This window comes from Tauraco erythrolophus, chromosome 17 (genome assembly GCF_009769465.1).
Source record: "Tauraco erythrolophus isolate bTauEry1 chromosome 17, bTauEry1.pri, whole genome shotgun sequence".
NCBI classification, from domain to species: Eukaryota; Metazoa; Chordata; class Aves; order Musophagiformes; family Musophagidae; genus Tauraco; species Tauraco erythrolophus.
Genome location: NC_141481.1, coordinates 7,553,546 through 7,566,294, shown reverse-complemented (window position 1 = coordinate 7,566,294; position 12,749 = coordinate 7,553,546). Strand labels below are relative to the sequence as shown.

Here is a 12,749-nt window from a genome sequence, read left to right as displayed (position 1 = left end):
ATTATATTCCTCGCGCTAAGAGCAATGTGTAATTAAGTGTTAAAAAGTATTGCCAAGTATGTGTTCAAGCAAATTTTATTCCAAATAACATACAGCTCAGCTGCTGAGAATTGGTGGTTAGGCTTTTTGTTTTTTCCTTTAGCAATATAAATTCATTTTGGGTAAAATCCCAGCCATGAATTTATAACTGGTCCTGAATCCATTTTTCCAGCCAGTTCCACAACATAATAAGCCTGTGATTAGACAACGGAGGTCCTGGGCAGGGTGGTGGCCACGTCTGAGCTGTCACCACTAGTTACCCAGTCGGCTGTACGCTCCTGGCTGCGTCCAAGCAGCTCACTGAGAGGGAGGATGACCAAGAGAAAATAGTAGTGGCAGCCTGCTACTAACCACCTTTATTTTGGATTTTTTTTTTCCCCTGATGGGTGCAGAAGGAACAGGCTGCCGGTGAGAAACAGATATTTGTATGTATCTGCTATATATGTACATACAAATATGTACGTATTTTGAGAAGCATAGAACTTCGTGTACAGCATTTACTGTAAAAGTAAAATGGTAGAAGGTCCTTTTCTTCCAAGAGAAGAAAGTATGTTGTACCTAGACACTAGTCTCTGCTGATTAAAACAGCTGTGGACTCCTGTTAACATACGTTGGCTATGATGTAGCTAGAAATAAATTATTTGACTGAATAAAAACAAAGGCTGTAGTACTTTTTACATTCCCCCTGCTTCAGGGCACTACAGCTAGCATGTATAGTAGAGTATGATAAAGTGTTTGAAGTCCGAAATCTCTTCCCCTTTTCTCTATTGTAGGTTTTATTCTCTTTTTCTTTTTATCATTCCCCTTCACCTTCTGCAGTCACCTTCATAAAATGGCATTGAATGCTCACGTGTCAATGCCACTTTATAAAATGAACTACAGAGAGACTTACTCCTTGCTTCCTATTTCATGTTCATTGATGCAGTAAAGAAAGGCAGACTTGACCTAGTCCTGTTGATTTATGTGCATATTAGTATTAATTCTACAGATTGTGGAGGGTTTTTTTTCTGGGCAAATTGTATTAGAAGCAAAGTACAGTTAGAGCTTGGGAAGTTTTACATTACTTTGTTCTTCTTTATAATTTTATTCTTTCACATGAAATTCCATTAAGGCTTTTTGCCTTCTTTAAAGTATCTGTTGCACAATTAAATCCTTCCGCAATAAATCCTTCCTATGAAAGAATGATAGATTTAACATATTTGAGGCTTAACAGATGTTTTGTTCAATCATATTTCTTCGTTACACTGTATTCCTTTAAAACTTTCTATTTTACGATCTTTCAGGGGCTACTGGCTTCAAAGTTCTTTGTTTCTAACTTTCCCTTGCCATAAATGCCTTTCTTCTGGGCAAAGGGTAACTTGGAAGAAAGAGAGCACCTTGACAGACACAGCATCTAATAATGCACTTGAACTGTATTGTCCCCATGTGTAGCTCTGACTCAGTCTTTCATTCTTGTTTAATGTAAATAATTATGTGGTCTCATCTTTAAGACATGAAGTTACTAGACCTGCCCTGAATGCAAAATAGGACATCAGGAGTTAAATGAGTGATAAAATGAAGCACTTTGCCCATTTGTAGACATCTAAAAAAGTTTCTCTATTAAGAGACTTGACATTTTTCAAGAGTGACCTCCTCTAAATAAAACAAAACTGAAGTATATTTCGAGTAAGGTGATGCAATTAATACCTTTATTTATTCTAATATAGCTATTTAATATTTTAAGTTTGAGTGATTTTGTTGGTAGTTGTTAATATTTGTTTCTATGAGAGAACTCGATTGAGTTCAATTTTTGTTTCTAACGTGAACTAATTCTTCTAGTCTTCTATTCGTAAGAACAGTTAACATAAGCTAAAAAGATAAATAACCAGCGTAATCACCCAGTGCAAACAGGGAGGCTGAAGTGTAACTGCTGCAAAAGTTCTGTATTCTGGCCTTGCAATGAGTACTTCTGTTAGAAGTTGCTTTCCTTGTTTTTCATCTACTGTGGAGACAGTTTTTTAAGGGTGTCGTCTTGCTCATGGGATGCTGTGTATGGAGAAATAACTGTTACACATATTGGGTTAATGATTTTTTCTTTTTTTTTCTTTTTGGTAACAAATCCAACAGCATTAATGGGAATTCTAGTCTGTCTTATTTTCTACTGAGAAAATTAGATACAACCAACAGCCTTGGTTAAGCCTAGAAATATTCCATGAATTCCTGAAGTTTCAGCTTAAAAGATCTTTCTACCTGTGCATTGAGACCTAATTGAAACTAAAATAAATTTACCATGGAACTTGTCATTACTGTTCATGGTCGTGTTTTCAGATTATAGCTGTACTGCGCAGCATGATTTCAGGAACCACACATGAGAAATATTTAAGTTATTTAAAGTATTCAAGATGTTCTCCCAAAATCCTATCTGAAAGAGATATGTTTCTTCTCTTCCCTGTGGTGCACTTATAAGGTAATAGCAAAATAACAGAACAAGTATCTATAAACATTTACAACACTGTTTTTGTTTTCTAAAACAAATGTGAGACTATTTAACGTACCTCTACTTTGTAGTCAGATTGATTTCATGTTCAGGGTGTGGGGCAATGGAAAGCAGAAAAAAAAGTATCTCTGAAAGGCAAGTATTGTAATAGTTGTGTTTATCATCCAGCCTGGTGGTTTTGGCTTATTAATTCGTTGCATAATATGATGCCTCAATCTGGTTCAAGTTTACAGTACGTCTGCCACAGGCTGGACTGAAGTGGTCTGTTGCCATGCACTCTGGTCACGTCATTAGGTTTGATATGTTTGGGCTTTGCCAAAGGTTAATATTTGGTTATTGTGTCTTATGAACATTCTTATATAAAACCTGATCAAGACCAGTTTTGATACATAACAAAATATTTTAGATGATGTAAGAAATACCTGTTTGTCTTCACCTGAAGTAGTTTTCTATACTTTTAAAAAAGATGAACAATTACTGAACGTTTAGAGCCTGGCCTTAGGTTATGCCGTTATTAATCCCGAGTAACCTGTTGTCTGTCTTAGAGCTATTCTATAATTCACCATTGTAATTAAAATCAAAATATTATATTGAAGTTGTTCAACTTCCATTCCACTTGGACACTGTTACATGTAGGCTAGAGGTTGGCTTGCCTTTCCTAAATTAGTCTTCTACAAAAACTTGTGTCCTTGTATAAATCTCATTTGGGAGGACCATCAAAATGTGGCTAACCCATTATTGTAAACTAGCAATAAAAAACAATGGTCTATGTTCACTGTAAAAATACTCACTATTCATTTGAAGTGCAGAATCTGACCCATAATTTAAACTTCAATTTAAATCTGAATAGGTCGGAGTGTGCTTACTATGGGTTCTTTTCAAAATGTTGATTCAAAACATGAAAGAGGAAACGAAATGGGTGAGCCAGTACATACAGTGCCTGTGGATTACCAGTGGCAGCAAGGAGCTTCCAGCATAAAATGGGTTTTGCCTGATGCGCAGCACACAGGGAGTCTTCAGTTCAGAGAAAAAGAAAACGCAATTAGAGACACAGCCAGTGATATCTAAAAATACTATTTAAAAGTGTTCTAGAACACTCTAAAATAAATGTGAAATAATCCAGCACGAACCATTTTGAAGGAAGCGTAGTTTTTAAAGTTATCTTCATTTCAGGACATGTTTTGGCAGTATTCTTTGTCATAAAGATGAAAAAGCCTGTTTGCAACCAAGCATCTGAGCTGACTGCCGCCTCGCAGTGCTGCGCGAGACAAAAATAACAGCCCCGAACGTCAGGTTTTCCATTCTGGACGCACCAGGTGAATGGGCTGTTTTACTGAGCGTTTACCCTGCGGTGGCAGGGCAGGCCTGAGGAAGGGAGTGAGAGAGCCATGGAGAGCTGAGTCAATACCAGGCGTTGTTGGATGGGATGTCTGTCAGTACTGGGAACGCCAGGGCTGGCGGCATTCGCGCTGCCAAGTATTAGCTAATGTGCTGCTCTGGCAGCGGATTCTCAGAACGGACTTTTTACACAGAGGGAGAATAAGTTCGTTTTAAAAATAAAAAAAAAAAATGTATAAGGGCAATTATTCTGAGAGCCATTTCAATGCTTACTGTGAATTTCTATAACTTCCCAAATAGTTTTCTAGTCTGCGCATTTTAAAACCAAACAAACTTTGTAATTTTACTTGTATTTCTTGATTTTTTTTTCCTGATTTCTTTTAACACTATTTTCCTGTAAGTTGCGGATAAGATTTTACAAAACTCTTCTAATTTTAAAAGCCTGTTATTCTAAAATGTATCTTCTCAGTTGAGTTTGGTGAAACAGAAATACTGCGGACTAAAGTGCATTCACTGCTGCAGCCTTAAAATAACAAGGTGGCTTACTCATGTCCGTTACTTCAAGTGTTTATGTAACTACATTGTATTTACTTTTCTGTTGCATATAAGCGACTAATTACTACAGCACCTCTCACATCTCATAGGATTTATATTTCTGTAGTCACCAGCAACTTTAAATACAAACAAAAAAAGCATAGTACACTGTACAGAAGGACTCAGAAAAACTACACATATATATAAAAATACAGCGCCCCTCTATCTCCCCTCTCCCATCCTGAGTGTGAATTCCTTTTTCTTGCTAATCAAGGGGTTGACTGTTCTCATTGTATCCTGATTCCTCCTTCCTTGTAGCCTGTTGTGCAAAGACAACACCCCTAGAGGTGGGGACTGGGGCATGAAGAGGGATTCCTCAAAAGTCAGGAATGTTTTTTTTCTTCCAGAACTGCCTCATGTTTCCTCATAAACAATAATGCAGACACACATTTTACATTATTTAGTTAAAATAATGTAATTTATTATCTGTGTGTCATACTGCATCGCAAGCCAGGAGATATGGTTCTCATTTCAAAGAAACTAAAATTTTGAGATGTAGCTGGAGAATGACAGAAGAAGGGAGAAAGGGGATAATACATACCCATCTGTGTTACATGGGAGACATGTAACTGACATGCACTTTGGGGAGACAGATTTTGATGGCTGGGGAGATGTTGAGAAAGGAGATGATGAAAAGGATCTCATGAGAAGTTCTGTCATTCATTTTATTTGGCCAAATTTTTTAATTATCTGTGCCTTTTGGGAGCTTTTGTGTGCACTTGAAGGATCTGAAGCATTATAGGATAAGTCTTTGACTAACTCAAGAGAGGCTCCTAAAGAGTACAGATGGTAGAAAACAAGGACTTGTAAAGAAGCATGTTGATCAGTTAATGCATCCTTTCCTTCTTCCTTTGAATAAAGGAAACTGAGAACCAAGTAAGGTAACAAACAGGAGGGGAGACGCAGAGCTGTGCCATGCAGTGACTGCCAGTGAGATGCAATCAGAACTACAGCATTGCGTGTAGCTTTGCAAGGCCTGTCTGTACATGAGGACAGCACCACTGCAAGCACCGGCACGGCAAGAACTTCACGGTGGGACAACTGCAAGGTTGATTGAGGAACAGACAGATTACTGGAGGAAGCATGCCAGTGAACCAGCTGTGGAACTGAACCTGCTGTTCTTGCCATGGAAACGGAATGACAGTAAAACACATCTCTAGTTGAGACTTTTGGATGCGACACAGTTTGGGAATCTGATGGTGGCCCTGGTGCTTTTCAGTTCTTTAACGGCTCCAGGTTGAGACCTGGTAACTGGCTACAGGTCTAATTTGAGTGAAGTCAAACTGGGCACTTCGGGACACTTCCAACTACTTTCCTCAGCAGTATGTTGCAATCTCCCAGACAAGACTGGCACACACGCAGTGTGTCAGTGCCAGCAGAAAGGAGGGAGCGGGGATGATGTGGCCATCTGTATCCAAAGCAGGATGATGTGGCTGTCTGCATACAGGGCAGGACCGCAACAGGCACAGTTAACATTGGTTTGCACGCAGAACCACACCCAAAGGGTTGAGGTGTTTTTCCTCTGTATCCTCCTAAAGCAAAATGAAACGGTGTGGCTTTTAAGTGCTGGTAAGCTGAGTAACTTTGTGCTGGAAGGCAGCAGAGCATGTTTAGGAGCTGTTGAAAGGATCCTGAGAAATCTGCTGCTGCTTGGCTGTTAGTTAATGCTGTGCAGTCCGGCTGTAATCGCTGATAGAGCAGCATGGGAATCAATCAGCACACCCATCAGATCTGTTTTAGCAGGTGTGCTGGGAATCAACTGGAAACGTTACTTTGGTAATTCTGAAGCGGTGTTTAGTTAATAAACATTAAAGTTTAATTTTCAGACTAAAAAATGGATAGCAGCTATTTGGATAGTAACACCTATCTCTAGTTCTTGCATGCCATTCTCTGACTTGGCAAGAAAAGAGGCTGTTACTAAATCAATAGGAGCTATTCTGGAGAGAAGGAAGTATTTATTTTGTCTGGCACTCCAGGTCCCTTTTGCTTAATAATGTATGATTAATTATTCTCCCATCACTTATGATCTGCTTGGTTTGTCTGAGGCCAGATCTAACTGCTGTGATGAGAAACAGTTAAGAAATTTCCTATTCCTCTTAAATGTATTCTAGTTAATATATACATTAGTTAAATATATTTTATTACTGCTCTTTATTAACTAACTTAATAACTCTATGAAAGAAACAAATATGGTTGTATGTTTATCAACAGGCCAAGTTCTCATAGAAATTTCCAGAACCCACAAGAAACTTAATGACAGTCTAGAGGAGAGTGTAAGTTAAACAATTTATTTTTTAAAATTTATTTACTTTTGAAATTATAAATTACTTTTGCCAATTTTTAATAACCCTTCATTTGTTTGCTTTTAAAGTTCAAAAAATTCCATAAAGAAATTATATCTGAACTGGAGAAGAAAACAGACCTGGATGTAAAATATATGAATGTGAGTACCTTCAATTGTAAGTCATATCTTATTTATCTATTCCTAGTCAAAGAATTTTTCAGAAATTGTTCCCTAACAGTTAATTAATCAATACATTAGAATTAAGCTTTAAATACATAAACATGGCCAAAATGTTCATGCTTACTTTGAGTTAAAAAGGGAACCAACGCTTGACTTAATAGCATTTTTAAACTTCAGTTGAGAGAGAAATTAGAAATTTCCGAACTCATTGGGTGGGTACCAGCAGTATCTCGTAGACGATGGTAACGCTTTTTAGCCACTTACCCAGTTACCCGGCTGAGATGTTTTAAACGCTTTGCTTGCAGGCAACTTTAAAGAGGTACCAAACTGAACACAGAAGCAAATTAGATTCTTTAGAGAAGTCGCAGGCTGAGCTGAAAAAAATCAGAAGGAAAAGCCAAGGAGCACGAAATGCAACGAAATACGAGCATAAAGAAATGGAGGTCAGTGTATTGTCTCTGAAGTTATTTGGTTTTTTCTTTATATGAGAACTGGTCAACAGAAGATGTTAAACTAATACAGGTCACATCCGAATCTGTTTTAAAACTTGACTTGTGAAGCTTACCACAGTTTTTGTATGTGCAATGTTATTTAATACGCGTAACTCCTATGTAAGTTGTTTGGCAACAGTTACACTCTACAATTTCAAAGAACATGCATTTTTGGTTCCTCAAAGCTGGTTTATATTAAAGGCACTCCTAGAGTGTGCATTCCAGTTGAAATTAAGCTCTGGACCACTCTGCTGTACGTATTCAGAGACTTCTGCTTCAGTTTCTAGGTTTCATCCCTTGACCACTACTTGATTTTTAAATTTTTTTTTAAGTACCTCTGTAACTACACCCTTATGCAGATGTTTACACAGGGAGTCAGCTATGCTATGCAAACTCAGTAGCAATTTGTTATAAATTAATTTCCCAAAGTAGGCAAATGCCAGCTTCTGTTACCACGTATTATTACCTTTCCTACTGCTCCTAAAACAGCATTGCCATCCTGAGGCGACATAAGGAATGGCAAGGCAGTGAAGAGAAACTTTATTTTAAATAGTAAGTCATATTCTGGTTGTCACGTATCTCTCAGAAGATACTTGCTGGTGATATTGTTATTCGCACAATACTTCTATTTTGTGGTAGCTTATTTTTTTTCTCCATATTTTTCTATTTTAATTTTTATAACAAGCTATAGTAAACAAACAGTACTAGTAGCTATTTTTTACTACCTGTCTTTTAATCTGCATTCATAACAGTTGGGGTTTTTTGAGCTATGGGACTGAGAACTCAAGGATTAACATTTAATCGCAGTTTAGCCATGAATCCTCATAACCTCAGACAAATATAGTTTAGTCTTCTCAGTAACTCATTTTCTCCTCTCTAAAATGAAGTCAAGATTCATCATAGCTTTGTGAGAGTACATAACTACTGTGGAGCAGATGAAGGTAATTAGTCTAATTCCAACACCTGTGGCCTTAAAATTGCTCAGCACATTTGCTACTTTGATGTCACATTCTTATTTACTGCAGCATTTTATTTAGAGGCTAAAAGACTGTTTCTTGTTTGCTTCACTCCCCCTTTCCCCTCCGAATAGATTACTAATTGCCTGTAATGAGAATGTACGTTTACCTGATGAGATTAAGGAAGTTAGGTGTGTGCATGAAATGAGAAAGACTTGGAAGCAGAGCCACCCTACCCCACTCCACCTTTCCCAAAGCTTTTTCTGAGGCTTTTGGAATTCACTTCAGTAATTGGATGGAGTATCAAAAATTTTCTTTTTTTCCTTAGTATTTGGAAACCGTGAGCTCTCGACAGAGCGATATTCAAAGATTTATTGCAGAAGGCTGCAGAGAAGCTCTCCTTGAAGAAAAACGAAGATTCTGTTTTCTGGTTGACAAGCACTGCAGTTTTACTCAGCACATGCACTTCTATCACATTCAGGTCAGTGGCATGAGTGTAAACAGAAATGAAACTCCTGAAATCTCATCATGTAGGAGATCTGAAGTATCTCCTGCAGTATGTAGCTCAGGCTGCCATAAATAGGTAAGGCAGCACTTAAGAACACTTTAGGGCCAGACAAGTGTCGTGATCAGTTCAAAGAAAATGTTTCCAATGCAATATTCTCTTACATGTATTGTAGCAACAATAAAGGGTTACTGTGACTTTTTGAAAAAACATCTATTAAGAAAAAAAAATGTATGGGCTGATGAGGTATTTCCAGTATCTGACCCTGAAAGAAGATAGTCTCTTTCTACAATGTATTATTTGTTTCAAAGTGGTATTACTTATGAAAAATCTTTGAAAAGGCTTCCATTTTGCTGGTGTTATCATATCTATGTAATGAAAATTAACAAGTAGGTCTGTGCAATGTTATGAAAAAGCGTATCTTTGACAAATACCTTTTAAACTTGGATGCAGTGTGCGGACTTCCTAAAATCAAAGCTGCCTGGATGGCAGGAAATCTGCAGCGATGCCACCAAAGTGCCTGAAAAAGTCAGAATGATGATAGACGAAATAAAGACACCTGGTTCCACTCCAATATCAGGAACTCCACAGCCTTCACCAATGATAGAGAGAAATACCATGGTATGTTGTTCTTTGATGGTTAAAGAAACCCTTTAACCTTAAATGGGAGCAGAGTGACTTAGCTGGTTTCTTTCGTACCTAAGCATTTGGGATTGAGAATGTACTTCTGCTGGAATATACTGGGATTGAGTGTGAAAGTAAAATTATTAAACTGAAGCTCTGCTACTAGAAAAATACACAGTATGGTATTAGAATCTATTATCTAGACAAGGCTCAGTTTTCAGTTGGGTGCCTAGGACTTTTTCTGCAGAGCTCATCCTCAGAACTACTTTTGTTCTAACCATTCCATTTCCTACCTTCTTATCTGTAAGTAATAGTAATTACATTCTCAGTAGTTCAATATAAACTTAAAGAAAATGTTATTTTCTATTTTCTTTCCTTCTTCCTTACTCCCTTCATGATTATTAGCATATTAGAGTACACGTTAAATTCTAATTCTACCTACTTATATGTTATGTCACCATTAGTTCTTGAATTCCTAAATGATATTAATAAACTTCTAAAAGAAAATCTGGAGATGAACTAGGTGTAACTGTGCTACTTGTGGAAAAAAGAGCTATCATAGCATTCCCACTAACAAATGTTTATCAAGGGACAGAAGCCTCTTAAAAACTATTCTATCAGCAATTTCATAGAAATGAGTTCTTTCTGACTGGTCTAAATATGTATCATTTAGGAATATTTAAGCTTGCCTTCTAGAATTTGATGTTGCAAACGAGTTGTGGCTGTCCCGTCACTATTGTGATACTGTGGCTTTTGTGACTCTAGATTGGAAATGATTTTTATCCTCATCACGAAAATGCATCAAAGGTGCCCCCTGCTCCTACAGGCAGGGCATACACGAGCCCACTAGTTGATATGTTTAACAATCCTGCAACAGTTCCTCCGAAGACATCTTCTGAAAAACTAAATCATTCCGCAGGTGAGTGTCACTTTGCTGCAAACTATGTAAGTGTAAATGACATACTATAGTGTTAGAAGCTATCTTAGGACTTCTTCACTAAGAGGATGTGAATTCCAGGATGTATAGCAGAGTAGAAAATGATCTTTACAAAGCATTTACAAAAGTTACCTAAAGGAGAAATACGTGTTTTAAGAAGAGAAGAATTGTTTGCAGTGAAACACAGGTCAAGGTAGGTAGATTCTATTTTAGTCGCTTTCTGTGTGTCCCTGATTAGCCCAGCTTAACTGCTTTTCTGACTTCCAATCTTATCAGAAGGATACATTCTATAATTTTGAACAAGATACATCTGAGTGATTATCTCAGTGCATACAAATAAACAAAAACTGCTATTACGGTCTCGTGTCGATTTCCTTTGAAGGCGCGTAGCAGTTAGGGAAGGATGCACATGGGATAAAATGAGCACAGTTTTGTATTTCTTTCCTGCAATGTAAAATCCTATGAAGATTGGTTTTCTAAGTTTCTAATAAATCGATTTTTTTCGCTTTCTCTGCTATATGGAAGGAAGGGAAAGAACTAAGCCTAGATCACAACATAAGAAATGCAGAACTCTTCAATGGGATACTAGCAATTTCAGCATTGCTTCCTCAAAAATGTGTTTACGATATGTTGCACTGGTCAAACAGCATACAATTTTGAGATCTCCTTCAAGTTGTCTTCTGGTAAACATCCCGTGTCTGCAAAATGCCAAGTATCTCCAGCTTTCATCACTTCAGTTGAAGTTGAGTGCTAGGCACATTGGAAAATGAAATCTTGGACTTCATATACAGTTACAATTTTAGAATGAAAAATTTTCAAAGGTCTTTTACAGCTCTGAATGTTTAGCATTTTTTCATGCCAAAAGAGGAAAGAAGTAGCAAGTTAAAAGTTATATAACTTTTTATGTCTGTTGGCTCAACTTCATTGTGAGGAGGGCGTGTGTGTATATAAATACACATACTGTGAAGAACTTCATGGTGGTAAGAAATATTGGCAGATAATTGAGAGGTGTCTAAGTGGAAACCAAACCAGTACAAAGTCTCAGAACTTGATTTGCACTTTGAGTATTCCTTTATCTACTTTTTTTTTTTCCCCTCTGTGAGACTACCAGTTATATTTAACTTGAATAGTTTGTGGCTAATCTTGCTTTTTTGGCTTTTTTTTTTCTTTTTTGACAGAGAATTCAGATGATGCCAGTTTATCGCGTTCAACTTCTGTTGCTACAGGACTAAATATAATGAAAAGGCAAAAAGTAAAGACAATCTTCCCACATACTGCTGGAAGTAACAAGACGTTGCTTAGCTTTGCAGAGGGGGATATCATCACACTCCTTGTAGCTGAAGAAAAGGACGGCTGGCTTTATGGGGAACATGACTCAACTAAAGTGTAAGACAATCAATATATTACCCAATTCAAACATGAAGGAAAAACGTGTCTCATCAGATTTTGTTAGCAGATACTAGTAAATGGTTTTCCACCTTTTTTGCTGGCTGTCATTGACTGGGGACTTGGAATTTTTCTGTAAGGTAAATCACTGCACTCGTTTTAGGGAGATTCTGTACACTAATTTGGTATCGTCAGAAATCAGGTCTTTGGAAGTTAAATCTCAGTTCATTGAGTCTACTGTCTTGTCCACTGTTGTCTTTTTAAAGACCTTTCCAATTTTATATAATATGAAATTGAAAAACTTTCCCATTACAGAAAAGGATGGTTTCCATCATCGTATACTAGACCACTGGAAGAAGCAGCAGAAGAAAAAGCATTTGTCCCAGGGCCAAGGTAATATTTTGGGTGGGACTTGCAGAAACACCCAAATCTTCTCTAACGTTTACTAAAAATGTTATTTTTCTGCTCATTTTCTGTGTTGTTCAGCAACATACGCAGTAAATACTTTCTAACAGTCTGCAGCATGATGCCTTGATTGCATTAACATGTTTTAATGGTTCCACAAAGACCCAAGAACTAGCTGCACCCCAACTTCACAATTTAGAGTCCCACTGACTTCAGTGGGATCCTACGCCTTTACTAACTTTCAGCTCATGCACTTCTGTGCTTTCCTGGGGCTGGAGACAAGTCAGAGATGCATTATAGGAACTGAAAATGTTATTGTTGGGTTCTGTCTTGCAGCCCTGCACCAATCAGAAGTATTAGTTCTGTCAACCTTGTGGAAAAAGGCGATGTTGTCCTCCCACCACCAGACTATCTGGGGTCTTTACAAACAGATAAAAGAATGGAGTCTTCCAAAGGTACTACTGTTAAAACACCAACTGACAGACCAGAAAATGCAGGTCCGGTAAGTAATCAATACCCTGAATCCAAATGTTC

The 12,749-nt window shown here is 37.5% G+C and overlaps 1 protein-coding gene across 1 annotated transcript in view; it reads left to right on the top strand.

Moving 5' to 3' along the window:
• BAIAP2L1 (BAR/IMD domain containing adaptor protein 2 like 1) overlaps positions 1-12,749 on the top strand; it is a 40,945-nt gene that overhangs the window by 22,311 nt on the left and 5,885 nt on the right. Inside the window, exons 4-12 of the mRNA XM_086622258.1 lie at positions 6,659-6,720; positions 6,819-6,890; positions 7,217-7,354; positions 8,687-8,839; positions 9,317-9,484; positions 10,253-10,406; positions 11,603-11,810; positions 12,126-12,203; positions 12,552-12,717. Coding sequence (XP_086478384.1) covers positions 6,659-6,720; positions 6,819-6,890; positions 7,217-7,354; positions 8,687-8,839; positions 9,317-9,484; positions 10,253-10,406; positions 11,603-11,810; positions 12,126-12,203; positions 12,552-12,717 — 1,199 coding nt within the window. The remainder of the gene's footprint in view (positions 1-6,658; positions 6,721-6,818; positions 6,891-7,216; positions 7,355-8,686; positions 8,840-9,316; positions 9,485-10,252; positions 10,407-11,602; positions 11,811-12,125; positions 12,204-12,551; positions 12,718-12,749) is intronic.